Source organism: Arvicanthis niloticus, chromosome 4 (assembly GCF_011762505.2).
Source record: "Arvicanthis niloticus isolate mArvNil1 chromosome 4, mArvNil1.pat.X, whole genome shotgun sequence".
NCBI classification, from domain to species: Eukaryota; Metazoa; Chordata; class Mammalia; order Rodentia; family Muridae; genus Arvicanthis; species Arvicanthis niloticus.
In genome coordinates this window covers 21205561-21225375 of record NC_047661.1, presented here as the reverse complement: position 1 = coordinate 21225375, position 19815 = coordinate 21205561, and the positions used below count along the sequence as shown (strand labels likewise).

The following is a 19815-nucleotide window of genomic DNA, read 5'->3' as shown; positions in this document are numbered from 1 at the left end:
TATGCTTGGCAGTTTGTAAGATAGTATTAACTCTTCAAATCCAAGACCATATGCTATACAGAGGCTTGCACAGCCATATTTATTGTGGCATTGTTTATAAACAATCAACTTAAGGACTCAATTTATATGTACATGTGCATGAACATTTCAGATCACACTGGAGGTAATCTTTGGAATGCAACACTTTGAATTTTCACCATGGGGGGGATGTCTTGTTTCCCTCGGTTGTATCCATTTTCCGTTGTTTTCAGTGCTATTATGGCTTGAATGGAAAATGTCTCATGTGTGTCGTACTTGATCTGTTGTGATGAGCGGTGGAACCTTGAAGAAGCAAGGCCTGGATGAAGAAAGCAGGTTCCAGGAGGGAGGTCTTGAGGCACATGGGCTGGCCTGGATTCGTTACATGACTCTGCTTCCTGATTTATAGACACACAGCAAGCTGTGCAGCAGATTCTTGCTACCATGCATTGAACCCCCACTGCCATGCCTTCCCCACCACAAAACTGAAATAAAATACATTTCTCTTCTCCCAAGTTTTATATCTTGGTAGATTTTATATCACAGCAAAGAGGAAAGAAACTAACTGAAAATTGGTACCAAAATGTGGGGTTGTTGCTGTAAGAAACCCAGTCACGTGGTTCAAGGGCCTTTGGAGCTAGTTTGCTTGAAAACTATGAGAGAATGTGTAGCTTGGGCCTAAAGAATCCTTAGACTGTTGTAAGTGGAGTTTCTTCTTGCAGTAGATGATGGTAATAACACAGAGATGTACAACCAGTCTGTATGCAGCCTGTAAGAGACGGGGGCATGCTCAGCTCTAAACGGGACATTTATTTCACACTCCCTCTCTTAAAGGTTCAGAACTCATTGCAGAAAAGGGACAAAGATTGTAAGAGCCAAGTTAATTGCCACCCAGAGCAAAGCGGCATTTACCAGACATGACAGGGCCACTGCAAGCATGAGCTCACAGAGGCGGTAACTGCAAACTCAAGGCCTGCACAAGATCTAGCCCAATTCTCAGTATGGAAAGATGAAGTGTTAGCATTCCCCTCACTACATGGTCAGCCAGGATGTGAGCCAGCTTCCTCGGTCCCCTCCCCACAGCCATACCCAGTATCAAGTGCCTTACACACCATGATGAAATGTATTCCTCAAACCATGAGTGAGCCAAAATGAATCCCCCTCATTTTTTCTGTAGAGTATTCTCTTACAGTGACACATAAAGTAACTAATACAATAATATATAAATTTAAAACAATACTTTTTGTTCAGTCCTAGTGAAAGCATATTACAGAGAGAGTTCTAGTACAGCCAGGGCTACACAGAAAAACCCTATCTCAAAACAACAAACTTTTAAAAGGACTATTAGTGTTTTTTAGGCTTTGTGAATTATAAGAGCTCTGTGTTTTGTTGTGAGGACTGCTTTTGTATCTATAATTTAGCTAATTTTACAGTAACAACAACAAAAAGTATCTATACATAGTCTTCAGTGGAAGGGTTACTGTATCCACTGATATTTTAGTACAAAACCCAGAATGGGTACATTTATACCAGATTGTTAGTAAAGGATTTTTTGTTTGTTTGTTTTAGTTACAAGAAGCACTGGACCAACACATACAGCCCGCCCAATGCACTAAGAAGATGCACGACTGCATACAAAAGTACAAGGCCGCATGCAAAATGACTTGAGTATTTACAAAGCAAATAAATAGTGTGGTATGAGAATTAAACCAGTCATGACAATTTATGAGACTTATTCTTAATTTACTTGAAATATACAATTTAGGCTTGGGGTACAGTTTAGTAGTATAATAATGTTTTGTAAAACTTATAAGTTTGGTTTATTATTCATAAAACAAAGCTGGAAAATGTTACATTTATTTTTTAATTTTTATTTTTTAAGAATTGAAATAATTATTATTTAAGATCTGTGTTGACAAATTGTGTGTTGCTTTTTAAAATTGGCGTGTGAGAGTAACTATTTTAAAATGTACATTATAGACTTGGACTTGAAAACCACAAGTTAAAAATTACAGTAAGAAAGCAAGCAGAGAAAATTGAACAGTTAAAGGACAAGCTACTTAGTGAATTTTTGGTAAGTTATTCTCTTATTTCTTGCAATAACTAAATGAAAGTTTTACTTCTCTAATATCAGGAATGTTGCATGCCGGAGGCCAGCTCCAACAGTGAGTTCGGTGGTCCAACAGGGAGATGAGGGCCCAGCGATTAATGTAAAGCAGGTGCATGCTCACACACACGTGGGGGATGAAATGAGGCTCCAGAGACTTCATTTTTTTTCTCCGTCAGTTTACAGTCCTCAGCAAAATCTTTCAAGCAGTGCAACAATTACAATGTGCTTATATTCTCTTTTTCTTTAAGTGAATGATTACAACGAACATAAGTAAACATTACAATACCATTACATGATTAAACATTTTATGTATTACATGTGAAAAACATAATATTACCAAGGACCCACATACATGCATGTCTAAGTCACTTGTTATGGTGAGGGATGTGTTTTTCTCAGTCAGTTCTCTTACTGGCAGGCTGCAGTGTGCTGCTAGAAAGAAAGGATAAATCATTTTCGTATTTATCTCAAAAGGTAATTTTATAAAAAGTCTTAAGAGAATCACAAATCTAAATATATATATATTTAAATATATATATATATATTTAGATTTATGATTCTTATATATATTCATATATATATTCATATATATATATATAGTGATTCTTATATATATTTCAGTCATTTCTACTTTAAATCCTCAGGGTGCACACCTAATTCAAACATTTTTTCCATTAGATAATATCAGGAAGCCGAGGTCAAAAATGAATACCATAAATTGATCATCTCCTTTGATCACCAGTCCATCTTTAGCAAGAAAGGCACGCCAGCTAGCCATAGCTGGGCTGTCATTGTTCTCGCCTCTGACCTCAGTGAGCCCTTCCTTCAACTATCAAAAACGTGCCTTTCTGAACTTTACACTTTCCCCCAAGACTCTCCATAGCAAAGCCACTAACAAAGACATCTTTGTTGGGGTCCACACTAGCCCCACGTTGGGGCGGCCAAAAAAACGTCGCAGCCCAGGCAAAATGTTGAGGCCCGGGCCGACCCACGTTTGGGCGGCCACTGTATTCCGGCCCAAGCTGCCGCTCTGGTGTGCAGGTCGGGGTTCAGCAAGAGCGAGACTCTACCTAATGTCTGATGTGTCTGATTCTCCCTCTATAGTCTGTGTCTCTACTGTCTGTCTCTGCCTTTTATATGTCTTACTTCTAAGCCACACCTCTAAGTTACACCTTTAATCATGCCCTTAGGTCTTGTCTCTAACTCTGATCTCTATACTTCTAAGTCATACTCTTAAGTCAACGCACCTTTAATCTCACGCACCTTTAATCTCAAGGTATCTAAACCAAGATTATCGGAGCGTGCTCAGCTGTTGTAGGCTATTGTAATCCAAATCTCATGTCAGGGTATATGGCTCAAGATGGCTGCAAAGCTGATAGCCGCTTTCTGCTAAAAGTCGGCCCCCAACACATCTTAACCTAACTTTACTGACAATCTATATCTTTAAATTCCCTCTAAGGATGGTGGCTGAATCATTAATCTGTTCCAGCAGCAATACTGTAAAGACCAATCACTGTTATTAAGTACCAATGGCACTGCCCAGTGAGGAGCTGGAACCCTGTTAGAGTTTTCACACAGCTCACAGATTATGAGGGACATGATGACCATGCAGGCAACAAGCAGAGGGATGCGCCGTAACAGTATGAGGTTGTCAGGACTTGTAGTCCTCGGGGCCAGCCTCTCCAAGGCACACCCACCAGCGTCATGCTGACCTGTGGGTTGTCCTCCATGAATTCCACAGCTGCGTGCTGTTCCTCTTGCATGGCTGGTGACAATTTTAGCTAGTAGGACCTTTTCATTGGTAAACATATTCTTGTTCATACCAATACATTCACTTATATTAGTAACACATTGTAGTCCTGTTTATAGAAGTTTACTGTATAAAATTCTTGATACTTCATAAAATTACTGATCTGGGTAATAAGTTTTAAATAAAGATGTTGTAAAAGTCTAATACCAATTCGTACAGCCTACATTTTTAGGCAGTCATCCTCCAAAAAACATGTAGGTGTCTTCTGTGTTTTGATTATTATGAATAGTGCTGCTCTTACTGGATTATTTATCTATTGTAAATAATGTATGAAATTTAGGTCCAGTGTACAAAAGGAATAAATTTATTTTATTAAGTAGCTACGATTACTACTATCATTATTATGATTTCTGTAGCATAGAGATTGAACCTGGGACCTTACAGATCCAAAGCAAGCATCCCAGCACTGAGCCACACACCAAGCCTAAACTGTGCATTTCAAACATGTGTTTGACTCTATGGATTTTAGAGCAACCTTTAAAGTGATAATAAAGTAGTTATTTGATTTAGAATTTGGGATATCTATTTTTAATCTAAGATTTTTTTCAGCAAGATTTTGATAACTTACATATCTCATCAGGAATGAGTCATTATATAAGCACTTTCTCCCAGGGGACAGTGGTTTGATCTTTGGATATTATAAAAAAATTTCTTACTCATCTGTGATCATTAGGCAAACACTTAACTATCCAATCTCAGAAAAAAAGACATTGTTCATTATGTCAATATAATCACATATATTAAGACTCTGTTTCCTAAAGAGAAACATTCTATCATTCATGCTTTGACCTATAGAACTTAAGATCCTAAGTCCGCAATATGAACACTAAATTGGAATAACGAAGTCTTTGCTCCTACTAAGTGTTTTCTTAGGTCACAGTTACTAGGTTGTTGCAATTCCATTGTAAGTTCATAATTTTCAGTGTGGGGGTTGATATGTAGTCACTTCCCAGCTCCTATCCTGTGCACACAAGGACTTTCATGCTGAAGACATATCTGGGAAAAGAGGACCATGATAGCACTAATGCCATTAAAGGAGTAATGCATCCAGGAATTTGTTGCCAAGTCTAATTGAAGAAAGTGGGTCACTGGAAGCACATCTATCCTGGGCCTCACCCCCTTTTCTCTGTTCCATGAAGCAAGAGTCCTCTGAGTGTGTTCTTTGTAACACACTCCTGCCGCCATGGTACTCTGCCTCACTTCAGACCTAAAATAACAGGTCTGTGTGCTGGTCCTCTCATATGGCTTGTGACAATTTTAGCAAGTCAAATGACAGGGTCAAGTGATTAAGGACTGACATCTTTGAAATCATGATTCAAAATAAATCTCTGTTCTTCCCCTTCTCCCTCCAACTAATTAAGTGAAGGCAGGGAGTCCTGACCACTAGAGCATCAGCACCAAGAAGAAGAAGAATCACTGTGTCAAAAATCAAACCATGTGGTTCTTAGGCACTTGTGAAGAATTTGAAAATGAGTTTTAAAATTATCATATAGAATGCTTTAAGAGAACTCTGTGTGAGAGCTGAGAAGACCAGAATTCGGAGATCATGGGGTTTCAAATAGGAACAAGGATTCTATTGTGGGTTAGACTAAAGGACATTCATGTTGCATTTTTGCAAAGAACATGTTCTCATTTTGTCTTATGCTATAAGACTACATGAAGCCAAGTTTAAAGTGGTAAGCCATTTAACTGGTGAAAGAAGGAATCCCTAGGAAGCCTGACACTCAGGCTGCTGTATCACTATTGCTACTTGCTTTTGGCCAGCTGCTTACTAAGAATTAGAAGCAAAAAGATTACTGGACAATTTTTATAAGCTTACAGTTTGGTCAGTCGTGCCTGTATAAAAGCTGGGGTTAAGGAAGGCACTGTTTCTGCAGAGATAAGCACCATTTAAAAAGGAGCCAAGGAGCAGAGCCCAATGGCTCACACCTTTAATTCCAGCATGCAGGAGGCAGAGGCAGGCAGATCTCTAGAGTTCAAAGCCATCCTGCTTTACATAGTGAGACAAGGCTACATAGTGAGACCATCTCAAGTAAGAGAGTAATTCATTTAAAGAGACTTAGAAAGTAAGAACAACTGGACACACTTGTGACACAAGACTGCCTAAGAGGTTGTTTCCCAGCATTCCTTGCACAATGCTCAATTCATAGCTAAGAGTTTACTTGAATCTCGAAATCAAACTATTTAACAAAGGCCATTGGAACTCTTGAAGGCACACGAAATGTATTTGCATTATGACAAGGACATGAGCCCCTAAGGGCCAGAGGAAGAAAGGGAGAATGTTGTGATTTGGACAGATGGTATCCTCACAACCCCAAGCCTCGTATGTTGAAGGCTTGTGCCCCAGCTAATGATTGGATCATAGAGGTGCTATACTCAACAAAAGATTAACGCATTCATAAATTTATAGCTGAATATAGTATATGGATGTGTGGCCTATAAGTCACTGGGAATGCACCTTTGAAACATGAATCTATCTTTGAAAAGAACCACTAACCATTGTGTTGATTTGTCTATCTCATAGCTAGACAAGTCTCATTTTCTTACTATATTTTTAATACACATAATTTGACAATTTATTGATCAGGAGTTAGCTGAGAGCCATAAGACATCTTCTTACATCCGTGTCATACTGAAATGTATTAATAGATCAGAAAAATGAAAGTCCAGTAATAGTACCCCAAGCCTATTAAATTTGTTAAAAGTAATGAGAGTTTTTTCTACATATTCTCAAAATTAGGAATGTTAACTAAAATCATTAGCCACTTTGAACTCCTACCCAAAGGTCTAAGGCATCCTACTTGTTCCAGTTGTTTTGTTTCCTTAAATGGCAACACCTCCCATTCAGTAGCATCATCTCATTATTATTATTATTATTATTTTCATGTTTTATTTTTTCTACTTTCGGGAGGCAATTATCTGTAGGACCTATATGATACCATACGATATTGTCATGTCTTCTTTAAAAGTGAAGATAGATACTGTAAGAGGCATTCTTCTAAGAGGTCACTTCATGTTAAGACAAAACTATAGAAAAATAACATATGTAACAATGGTAATAAGTATAAAGACTATATTCTGTGACTCTTGGTGAATTTTTCCTTGCTGACTTTCTGAGTAGTTAATAACAATGCCATAAGAATCAAATAGACATGACACTTTGTTGTACCTAAAATTGTGTCAGACTTTGTTGCTTGTATTGTTAGACTATTGTCAACTCACTTTCCTCAGCATCAAGGTATATTATTTTATGTCTACAGAGTGATGATCTTACTGAGAAACTAGAAATCACATCTTCCAAATGTCTACATCTCTACAAACAAAACCAGATGCTTCAGCGGGAGTTACTGTCTATGAAAATAATACAAAGGAAATATGAAAAATTAAAGAAGCATAAAAAGAAGTTAGAACAAGAAGTAGTTAACCTCAGAAGTCACATGGAAAACAACATGATAGAATGTGGTCGAATAGAACAGTATAAATGGGAAATTGAAGAGAAAACAAAGCAGGATTTGGTGGAAAAGTTAAAACAAGTCAACCTATTCTTGCAGGTTAATTGTATGCAATATTTCTTCATTCCTTTCACTGCAAATAATATTCTGTGTATACACCCTTTATGTATGCTTCTACTTCTCATGTCACAAGCTGCTTTATAAACTTTTAAGAAATTGTGGGAAAGGCCAGAGGTTCAGGAGGACAAAACCATAGTATTCATAAACTCACAGCAGATGTAATAGCCAGCAGAAGACCTGGACAAGATCAAATCAGTCAACATCTTAACATGGCGTGGGAGGGGGTGCATGCTCCTCCTTCTAACTAAGGAGCCATGGACAGGTGATAGCTTCTAGGGAGGTAAGAGTGTGTTTTTAATGAGTGTGGCCCCTAGTAAGTCAACCATGTGCAGTGGATGGCCCCACACCCATGAGTGTGTGAACAGCACGAATTGGTACATTATGTTTTTAAAAGAAGAGAACGGGAAATTGGATGTGGGAGGGACTTGATTAAAATGCATTCTATAAAACTCTCAAAGAATAAAAGTATTTTGTTAGAAATTTTGGAAGGAAAAAAAAAGAAATTTTGGAAGGAAGGTGATGCATGTTTCCCCTTGAAATAGTTCTCAGTGTAGGTAAACTGATCATGCAAAACTATTGTTCTTAGAGAATTGTTTGATGTTTTAGACCAGCTGGCATAAAACCTGGCTTAGGATGAAAAGGAAAAACTATGGAACAAAATTTGCAATTTAAATTGTACCTAAGGTACCTTGTTCAATTTATTTAATTTTGAGTTGCTATTATTTTGTGACTTGTCAGATTGTGTGAGTATGACCATGGAATAATGTCAATCTGAGGCCACAGTTCGTTGATAGGGCATATGCTAAGCACATATATCCAAGCCTCATCACCACATAAAACCACAGGGGTCACAAACAAAAGAATGATTCTATTTTTAAATTCAAGTTTAACATAACTCATATTAATGAAAAATATTTAGAATTTAGCATCGTTTCACATATTTAAAATACAATTGTGAAATAGCTGGTCAAAACTAAAGGAAATGGGTGCATAACAACTGCTTGAGCTACAGTTATTTTTAAACTGTTTGCGTTCAATTTGCTATAGACACAAGCAGCATATGAAGACAAACTAGAGAAGTTAAGGCACAAACAGAATGCTTCGGTGCGGACTCAGATGGAGCTCAGAATAAGGGATCTGGAGTCTGAATTCTCTAAGATGAAAAGTCAAGTTGATTGCAATCAAATAGAAATGGAAAACTATAAGCAGCTCTACCTAGAAGAAGTGAAAATAAGAAAATCATTGTCAAATAAATTAAGCAAGTAAGTCAGAACTCAGAGAGGATAAATTAGGCTCAGTATTCTGTCCCTGGAACACAATCTTTACTAAAATGGGTTCTGGCAATTGGTGTGAAAATCAACTGTAGGATGTAAATTTGTAGGCTGATGCTGAAGCCCAGTCTGAGTGCTGTTCTAGCACATGCAGTGCCAACCCCACCCCCACAACTTCACAAAGGAAAAGAGAATATCATTTTAGAAAATAAAATCAACAGTATAACTTATCTTAAGGGACTGGAGAGGTAGCCCCAATGTCTTAAGAGTGCATACTGTTGAGCATCCATTCAGTTCACAGCACCCACATCAGGAAGCTCACAACACCTGTAATTCCAGCTCCAGGGGATCCAGTGCTTCAAACTCTGCCAGTACCTGCACTTATGTGAGCACATGCATATTCCTCTTTTTTAAAAAATTATTTTTAATAACTTTATCCATGTCAACTTATATCTCCTTATAACATATCTTCTATAAAGCTTTTTATCCCTCTTTATGCTATCCTATAGTTAACCTGGCATATCTGTAAAGCTCTGTATTTCATATACTCTCATTACCAAATTTCTGCTTATCATCCTCTCAAAAGGAAACATTGAAAGGTTAGGAAATGATAGCTTGAGCCTGTGGGTCATGGGATACTGTTACTGTTGCAAAGGGCACATCCTAGTCACTTGATTAGGTTTGTTCGTCATTACCACTTGAGGGTCCCTAGACATAGACTCCTTTACTGTTTTCTATTGTACCTTAAAGCATAGTTTTGTCCCAGGAAAACATTAGCATAAGACTTAGGAAAGTATACTTTGGAAAATGTTAAGACATAGTTTCTGATTCAGTGCCGGACTGAGAAGAAGACAGAAAGGGTGGAGCCCTTCTGCTCAATGGAGAATGTCATTAACTGTTTTAAAATGTAGGTTATTTAGGATTCACTCAGAAACATGAGGTATAAGGGATTTATCTTTTCACTCTTTGTAGAACAGATGAAAGACTAGCAAAGGCCAAGACCAAACTTCTCATAGAGAGAAAACAGAACAGAGGTTCCCACTACAGCATGGTTGACACAAGGCCTGTGCTGGGGTCCACTCATCCTAGAGACAGTAACGAATTTTTCATTCCAAGAAGTTTTTCTGGAGAAAACATGCTTACATCAAACCTCTGGCACTCAGTTGAGACCATGGAAAATCACAAGACCAAGGTTAGTTTTATCTTCCTTACTTTCCTTTGGATTCCATTCCTGATGTAACTCTTGTTCATGACATATTATACCAAGATATTTAGTTGCCTTACACATAATACGTGAACATTGTAATAACGTATGCTCATGAAGAAAGAAAATAGAAATTTTATAATTTTCAAGATTTCCAAAACCCCGTTTGCAAGCAATACTCATCTGTTGACTTGATGTTTCAGATGTAACTGATCGGTGGGCTTCCAGGTTGTTTAAAAGCTTATCAGCTCGCTACATTAGCAAACAGATGTGACAGCAGAAAACTAAAGGTTTTCCTTGCAAGTGATTTAATTTGTGCTTCTATATTGGTTTTAGGATTTTTTTCCTAGCTGAGCGAAAAAATAATTGTAATGCAATTGATGTGACTCAAGGTTTGCTTACAGAACTGGCCAAATTCTCAATATTAACTCTGGTGTTCTACTAGCATCATGACATCTGTCCATCTTCCATTGTCTTCATCAGTTGTGTGCTTTACTGCTTCAAACTGTTTGCGGTAAACGCTCCATCGTCCTCTTCCTTACCCACTCAACTCTGTGCGTGGCTCCCCTTAGATTCTCCCAACAAGTCCAGTTCCAGAGTCCATGTGTCCATGAATGTAGAGCAAAAGGAGTGGACCAGTGACAGCGATCTTAGAGAAAACCATATCTCTCCCTCTCTCTCCCTCTCTCCCTCTCTCCCTCTCTCCCTCTCTCCCTCTCTCCCTCTCTCCCTCTCTCCCTCTCTCCCTCTCTCCCTCTCCCTCTCTCCCTCTCCCTCCCTCCCTTCCTCTCTCCCCCTCCCTTCCTCTTTCCCTCCCTCTCTCCCTCCCTCTCCCTCCCTCCCTCTCTCCCCCTCCCTCTCTCTCTCCTTCTCCCTTTCCCTCTCTCCCTCTCCCTCTCTCCTTCTCCTTCCTTCCCTCTGTCTCTCCCTCCCTCTCTCTCTGTCTCCCTCCCTCCTCTCTCCCCCTCCCTTCCTCTCTCCCTCCCTCTCTCCCTCCCTCTCTCCCTCCCTCTCCCTCCCTCCCTCTCTCCCTCCCTCTCCCTCCCTCCCTCTCTCCCCCTCCCTCTCTCCTTCCCTCCCTCTCTCTTCCTCTCCCTCCCTCCCTCTTGCTCTCTCCCTCCCCCTCCCCTCCTCCTCCCCCCTCTCTCAACAGCCATCAGTTACAATAGTTCCTCTCATAGGGTGGGCCTTCATGTCCAGGCTGAGTCTTCACTCCCTTGTCTACACTTTTTCCTTGATTGTTTGGGAGATTATTATACATGATACCTTTCCCTGATTTCTTTCTTGGAAGCTCTTTACTTTCATTAGTTCTTTGAGAACTTCTTACAGTGAGTTCTTACCATTTACATTTCCCTGATGGCTAAGGATGGTGAACGTTTTAGAAGTGTTTCTCAGTCATGTGTGTTTTATCTTTTGAGAATCGGGCCTATGATTTTCTCTTTTCGTTTAGTCTTTGTCTAGTTTAGGTAGCAGTGTGATGGAACTGTTTTTTTGTTTACTATTTTGTGGGATAATCTGAGGACTTTTGGTGTCAATGCTTCTTTGAAAGCACAGGGACACAGTACAAGATGACAGGCATTGTGGCTGGAGCCGTAAGTTGAAAGTTCACATCCTTGAATTGTGAGCAGGAAGCAGAGAGAGTGAAGTAGGACTGGTAAGAGTCTTTGAAACTTCAAAGGTCACCCCAGTGTCATATTTTCTCAGCAAGACTGCACCTCATAAGCCTCCCTAAACCATGCCACCAACTGGGGACCAAGCATTCACTTGCTCAAGACAATGGGGGACGTTTCATTCAAACCATCATAAGATGTAATAGTAGCACTTATATCCTGGGAGCAATCAATGGTCATCTAATCGGGCTTTAAGGCTCACAAACTAGGAGATAATTCATTCATGGCAGTGCAAATGTAGCTCACTTGCCGAGGTTGGTGAAGCCAAGGACCCTACAGGAGAACCTACCACCACTACTTTGCTGTACTCCTATAATGTCTAACTGCGTTCTAAATACTCACACCTCTTCCTTCATCAAAAAACCCTTGTTTTTACAGTAGACAGAGACCCTTAGAGACACCCACAACAATCTTTCTACCCACTCTTCTATGATGTTCCCTGAGGTTTGGGTGGTAGAGACCATGTTGTAGGTCAGCTCTTTTCTACGTTTTAACAGTGTGTGTCTTAATTAAAGGTGATGTTTTCCTTTGTTTTTATATGTAAATGAATGGGTAGATGCATACTGTAATTAACATTTTTTAAGGACAAAGTTTTACTATATCAGCCAATTGACCTTTGTATCACTATGGAGCCCAGGATGGCCTGGGATTCATGGTTTCCTCTTGCATCAGCCTCCTTTAAGCAGGAATTTTTTTAAGCATGTGCTATCACAATGCTCTAAGACAGTATTTTAATGATATATAATACTCATCATAATGTCTCATCTAGATTATCATCAGGTGATGAATAGATAATAAATATGTGGTATATTTATACAATTAATATTGATCAGCTACTAAGAAAAATAAAAGCTATTAGAATAAATTAATCAGCTATTAAAATAACATTTATTCATATAATAAATTAATAAATTCATATATCATAAATAATATCTGACTGATTTCAGGTACTTCAGGAGTGGGAACGAAATATAACCAGAGAATTAAGACAAGGTAGGTGTCAAATTGTATTTGTTGAATTTAGGGTAATTAACTGATTCCTGAAATAAGGTGTAAACATCTAGTTGTATCGCTTTCATTGTTGTTTCTACATTACTGTTTGTTCTTACAAAACCAAGTAGAAGGTGGGAAAAGACAGGCATCCTTAGTGAGGAGTGTATTCTTGTCCTATAACTTAGAATTTTTGAAACCATCTGTACCTTGTTTGGCTTACCACTGTCTTCACTTCTGCAATCCTTATGAAACTATCAGCCTGCCTGCTGAAGCTGTGGGGAGCTGACAGTAGGCAGCTATCATCCTTGCAGCCATCTTGAGCCATATACCCTGACAAGAGACTTGCTTACAATAGCCTTCCACTGCTGAGCACACTCTGATAACATCTTGTTTTAGTTACCCAGGATTTTCCCTTGGGTGTGTGAAAATTAAAGGTGTAATTTAGAGATAAGTCCTAAGGGCATGACTTAAAGGCATGACTTAAAGGTGTGGCTTAGAAGTGAGGCATATAAAAGGCGAGAGGCAGACAGAAGAAATTATTATGAGGTAGTAGGCACCTGAGACTCTAGACAGGCAACTAGGATTAGACACTTGTACTTGGATGAGACTCGATACTTGAACTTGGAACTGGAAACTTAGAACTTGGAGGCACTAGGGACTAGGAACTAGGGAGTAGGAACTCAAGACTTGGGACTTGGACTAGGAAGAGAGACTGAAGAATAAACGGTATTGAATCACACTCTGTCTGGTCTCCTTTCTTTGTGTCTGTCCTCACGCTCTCTCTTGCTGAACCCCAACCTGGGGACTGGAGCTGCTTGGGGCAGTGCAGGCTCTAACAATTTAGCCCCCAAGGCTTTTGGCAGTGCGGGTTCCAACATTGATAGAGCGGCTCTCAACATTTTGGCGATCAATATGGGGCAGCTCAGGCCGCAACATGAAGCTATCTCTAAAGACAATGCTGTAGCTTCTAAAAACCCTAGGGATCACAGGCAACTGAGGAGTTCTGAGAGATGGACACATACTCTGAGCACACCAGTTGGTTACCCAGTACCAAGTGGTCAGCCCTGAGAATAGACACACAAGCGACAATACAGAGATGGAGCAGGGTGTACTAAAGCATTTAGTGCATGTATGTGTGTATAACAAGAATTAGTGAGAAAGAGGCCATGGATTTGAAAAAGGGTTGAGGAGGGGTATATGAGGGGACTGAAGAGAGGAAAGGGAAGGAGAAATAATTCAATTATATTATAATCTCAAAAATGACTAATTATGAAAATGTAATGGCATGCTGATCTTCTCAGTTTATGACCAAGAAACCAAGCTTTATTTACTAGAGCTTACCAACAACAACAATGAAAAAACACACTTCATAAATTGTCACCTGACAAGTACTATTTCAAATCTCCTAAGATTTATTTCCTTATTTGTTTAGCTCGGGGAAAGCTTATGTTTCTTTAACTTCTCCATTTCTCTGTTCTCAAGTCTCTTTCATTCTGCTCCTGGCTTTCTTAGTACCCATCAGCTATCAACTCCTATCACCTCCACCAAGAAGCCATACCAACACAACAGAAGGCATCTAAGTGCCTCCCTTTGTTCCGGCAGTGCTCTGTCTTGTACCTATCAACACAGTTGTGACTGCATGGACATTGTCTATCCATCTGTCCTTTCTTTTAAAGCATCATATAGCATTTGGTTGTGGGAGAATGAATTATATAAATCTCACATGTTATGCCAGTGCCTGTCATAGCTTCTGGCTAGTGAAGATTATGTGAAGATGGGAAAATCAAATGCACTGACACTTAATCACACTGGCAATTATTTTTTGAGACAGGGTTTCTCTGTGTAGCCCTGGCTGTCCTGGAACTCACTCTGTAGACCAGGCTGGCCTCGAACTCAGAAATCTGCCTGTCTCTGCCTCCCAAGTGCTGGGATTAAAGGCATGCGCCACCACCACCTGGCTCACACTGGCAATTAATTCAGTAACTACTACTCAATTATGTATTATAGTTTGTACCATGATATTTTAAATTTTTCTTTATTCTTGAGACTTTCATATGTATGTGTGTATCCCATTTCCACCTTCATCTTCCCTTATATCTCCTCCAATATGTCCCCCTCCCACCTTCATGCTTTGTTTTGCAATTTGCCAGCTCCAGTTAGAGCTGCCATGTGTGCATAGGTGTGGGGCAATCCATTGGAGCATGAGGATCCTTATGATGGCTACACTTCCCCAAAAGAATGGCTGTTTTTGCTCCAACAACTGTCAGCTGTCAAGAGCTCCCTCCTCAGTAAGAGGTAGAGCCTGGAATTCATTAGCCCATCTGTGCCAGATAGTGATCTTGTGTAGGCCATGAATTCATCTGCTGTGAGTTCATGAGTATGATAAGCATTTCATGTCCAGACACTAGCATCTCCCTTCCCTCCCCACCCTCTTGCTTTTATGTAATTTCCACCTGTTTTTCTTCATGATTCCCCAAGTCTTGGGTGGGTGGGGGTGTCGTCCTGTTCAGGGATGAGCACTCAGTCGCTTATTCTTAGCCTTCTGACAAGTTGTGCATCTATCTCTCCATTGTCTGCTGTCCACTGCAGAAAGACGCTTCTCTGATGAATGCTTAGACCAGCCCAGGTCCACAGGTACAAACACAACTGTTTAACTGACATCATGGGCATTAGCAATATGAGTGGGCTCTACCCTCCAGCCTATGACTGAGCTGGGTTTTTTTGTTTGTCATCTTGATAAAAGGTATAATCATCAGAGAGGAGGGAGCCTCAGTTGACAAAATGTCAGGAGCCACCATAGGAGAAGCTAAAACCTAGCAGGTGATCTTCCTGAGATGGGTCTGCCTTGGATTAGAATCTAGGATGGCTCCAATAGGCAAGGCTCCAGAGAAGTCAGTTTTAGGAATGATTCCTGCTACTAATATGTTTTTCCTGTTATTATTAAATATATAACTATCCCTAGGTATTAGCCCATCCTTTTGAGCAGATCTCTGCAGACCTACAAAGATGTACTATCTTGCAGTGATGCTATATAGACAAATAGATAATAATTCTATAGAATTCCTGATTTGATTCAAATAATTTTTGGAAGAAAGTTTTTAGAGATGGTCTTAAGTCACTAGAAAGATGTAATGAAGTTAGAATCAAGAATAGAATGTGCCCACTCCTCAGACTAGTAAGTAAAGGCTGCATAATAAGAAATACAATAAGCTTTCATAAGCACACTAGGAAGAGAAAGAGACTTGGGACAATTTTGTGTTCAAGAAAAAACATGTAAGTCCAAGGATAAAGTCGCAGGTGTGCACTGTAAGGCAGGACCATGTAAAAGCTGCTGCTTTGAACTTTTAATGAGTATATTATGATGAAACACTTCTTCGAACTTAATATCAACATCCTTGTGTATCTCCCATTTTATGTAACATTTTATCTCCGAGGTAATTTTCTAAAAAAAAAAAAAAAAAAAAAAAAAAAAAAAAAAAATTTTTGTCTAAAAAGGTATAAAAAGACCAGAGAAAAGAAATAAAGTTGTTGGTTGTTGGTTGAATGGTTTGGCTTGGGGAGCTCTGCCCCATCATCCATCCATCCATCCATCCATCCATCCATCCATGTGTATGTCTGTTTCTCTATATGTTTGTATGTAGGGCTTATGTACATATGTGTAAGCATGCATGAATACATGTGGAGGTAATTGTGACAGTTGTGCCTAGCCAGAGTGTGGGTGTGTGTATGAATAATTGAATGCATATGTGTCTGTGCATATCTGCATACCAAATCTTAATTCTTTCCCTTTCCTTCCTCTCTGGCTCACAAAGAGTTAACCTGCCAGGCCAGCTGAGTGGCTTCTAGCTGCCTGGCCAGAAAAAGCAGCACTAGCAATAAGTCACTTAATTCCCTGCTACTAAACAGTATGTGTAGTTGCCAGATGTTAGCACTTATTAAAGCACGGGTGATAAAGAGCTAAGTTTTAGCTGCTTAATGAAGCACGGAACAGTAAGAGTTAAGTTTTTAGTGTTTAATGAAGCACAGAACAGTAGAAAAGAGTTCAGTTTCCCTATCTCTTATTTAAGCATAGAGAGTTAAATAAACCACAGAGATTTATAATGCTTAAAAAAAAAGCACAGAATTAAAGGGAAAAGAAGCCAGTGGGTTTTTTTTAACTTTGTAAATCATAGCTTTTATTACTGCATAGTTTAAAGTTTAATTTTTTCCTTAAATCACCAAGATAGAAGATTTCATAGCCTTCCCAAAAAGCACCACCAACTAGGAACCAAGTGTTCAAATATGTGAGCTTATAGGGGACAAATTTTTTCTTATTTTCATTGGATATTTTATTTACATTTCAGATGTGATCTCCTTTTTTCATTTCCCCCACACACACCCAGGAGCCCCCATCTCATCCCCCCTCCTCCTGCTTCTATGAGAATGTGCCCCTACCCACCCGCCCACTCCCACCTCCCCACCCATGAAGCTAGTGTTTTTAAACCATAGAATAAGCAAGAAAGTTTTTAGAACCTTTTAGAAGTTATCAGCAAGCATTCAGTATAGAGAGCTAGAAGGCCAGAGACCATCAATCTTTAAAGCCATGTCTGACACTGTGTCCCTCTTCAAGCCCATTCAAGGCTGGGCAGGCTCCCAGCAACAAAATGCCTCCATAATACTGAGCTGAAGGTAAGGTAGAGCATTTTTTCAATTAGTGATTGATGGGTGAGTGATTGATCCACTACCCAGCCCACTGTCAATAGTGCCAACTCTGGACTGGTAGTGCTTAGTTCTATAAGAAAGCAGGCTAAGCAAACCACAAGGAATAAGCCAGTTAGCAGCACCCCTCCATGGCCTCTGCATCAGCTCCTGCCTCCAGGTTCCAGCCCTGCCTGAGTTCCTGTCCTTACTTCCTTCTGTGTTGAACAGTGAGGTGAAGTGTAAGCCAAATAAACTCTTTCCTTTCCAAAGTTCCTTTGGTCATGGTGTTTCATCACAGCAATAGTAACCCTAACTGAGACATCAGCCACAGGCTTTTGACCAGGATTACAGTACCAGGAACCCAGTCTCCTCCTATGGACAGACCTCAGATTCAATCAGAGAGCAGACAGTCACCCCTAGTAGGCATGCCACTGCCACACCAGTGGGACATATTAGGTTCATCTTCAATAACACTGATGAATTTTTAAAATTTTCTAAAACTTACTCATTGTCAATTCACTATAAAGTCTTTAACATGTTAATGTTTTCTTTGCAGCTTCTGCTGAATTTGAATCTGGACTCCATAGAACTTCTCTTCTAGAATTTACTCATATATGAAGTTACAGTCTTCCTAAAGGATCTATCAGAAGAATATATAGAGACTTTAATGTGAATATATATATGTATGTATATAACACTTGAAATACAACATTTACCTTTAATATGTTACTTGGCTGTTGACAAAACATTTTGATTATTTTCCAATATATGTGTTAAATATTAAAGAATATTTTTGTATCAGAGATAAGTAGAAAAAATAAATATTTAAACTATTTTTGGATCTGTAATTTTTAAGTAAATATAACAAGTGAACACATGTATCACAGAGCTTTATGCACTTAGACTTCTTCAATGTTAGTTAAAGCAGCAAAGAAAGTGTTAATACTTTGGTGGAGTTAAACATCACCTTAGTGATGCCTTATTTGCCAATTATTATCAATCCATGAACATTCCAAAGTATAAATATCAACTCAGTATACTGATACAAAAGCCATTGTTAACACATTGTAATCTAACTTAACAAAGTTAGGGATAAAAGGGGAGAGAGTGCAACAGACACTGTGGAAATTCAGACAGTTGTAATGACATACTTTAAACATCTTTATCCCACCAAACCAGAATATCTAAAAGAAATTTATATATATATATATATATATATATATATATATATATATATATACACAAAGCTGAGTCAAAATAAAAAAGAAATAATTTAGATGGAAACATAGCAGCACCCAGTGGGCTACAAATGGTAGTTAAAAATCTCTCAACTAAAAATAAATGCCCAGGGCAAGATGGACTTAGCTCAAAATTCTACCACATATTTAAAAAAGAATTAACACTAATGCTCCTTAAGTTATTCCATAAAGCAGAAAATGAAGAACATTTCTAATTTTTTAAAAAAGCTAATAATACCCTAATACACAACCAGACATACCCTACAAAAAAAGAGAATTATGAGCTAATACCTCTAATGAACAAGAATATTCAATAAGATTGGTGTCACCCAAGTCCAATACCAACTTGTTAGGAACCATGACTTGCTCTCATCTCCCTGCCTACCAGATTCACCCCATCCCAATCTTCTTGCTGCCAGGGACTCTTTAGCTACAGTTAGTACATACCCAGTTAGGCCACCTGTACTGTCTTTCTCCAGCTTCATCCTTTCTGGTTACCCAAACACCACAACTTCCTCTTGGGCACTTCTCCTGTCTTTGGGACCAGCCTGGCCCCAGCTCAGTTACTGCTATGAAGCTTCAATTCTTGGTATAGTCCCAGCCTACCTGCACTTTCTGCCACAGTTCCCCTCCATTAGGGCAGCCACCTCCTGTGGTTTAGCCACCCCTGGACCCACCAGATGCAAGTTCACTCCCCACCTGGGACCCTCAAGCCAACACATAAAAAAAGAGACTCACTGCTCTGCCTGCTGCCTGAGCAGGAACCTTCAATTGCCTTCATCAGTCTTGAGACCCATGTCTATTCAGTGCCAGAAAATTGTTTTAGGCTTCTTGACCAAAGTTCTAAAGGCACCAGACTCCATCAGAGAACAAAAGATATAAGAATAGAGGCTGTAGTCCCAAATACCAGATAAACAGGGCAAATTGAGGTTCCAAAACTTGATATGAATTAGATCTCCCCGAACATTATAAGCACCACTGCTAAGTAAGAAGAGTACAAAAGAGAAAAAAATCAACCAACAAACTAATTCTAGCTGTGCAAATCCTAAAACAAAAATCAAAACATGAAAAAAAGAAAAGTATCACGTTACCTAAAAATACAAGCCCATAGTAATGACAGAAGTGAAAATGACATGGATGAATTCCAGACAAAGAATTCAAAGGAATAATTATAACCACAGTCAAACAGTTCAAAGATGGAAAGGAAGAAAGAAAGAAAGGAAGGAAGAAAGGAAGGAAGGAAGGAAGG

At 39.2% G+C, this 19815-nt stretch overlaps 1 protein-coding gene across 1 annotated transcript in view; it reads left to right on the top strand.

The window, feature by feature from the left end:
* The window catches only part of LOC117706820 (ankyrin repeat domain-containing protein 26-like), a 32550-nt gene extending 14387 nt beyond the window's left edge, over positions 1–18163 (top strand). The window contains exons 8-14 of the mRNA XM_076932072.1: positions 1588–1658; positions 1999–2092; positions 7199–7489; positions 8558–8772; positions 9754–9973; positions 12603–12648; positions 17885–18163. Of these exons, the coding sequence (XP_076788187.1) occupies positions 1588–1658; positions 1999–2092; positions 7199–7489; positions 8558–8772; positions 9754–9973; positions 12603–12648; positions 17885–17946 (999 nt within the window). The 3' untranslated portion in view covers positions 17947–18163. The remainder of the gene's footprint in view (positions 1–1587; positions 1659–1998; positions 2093–7198; positions 7490–8557; positions 8773–9753; positions 9974–12602; positions 12649–17884) is intronic.
* Positions 18164–19815: the final 1652 nt, after the last annotated feature.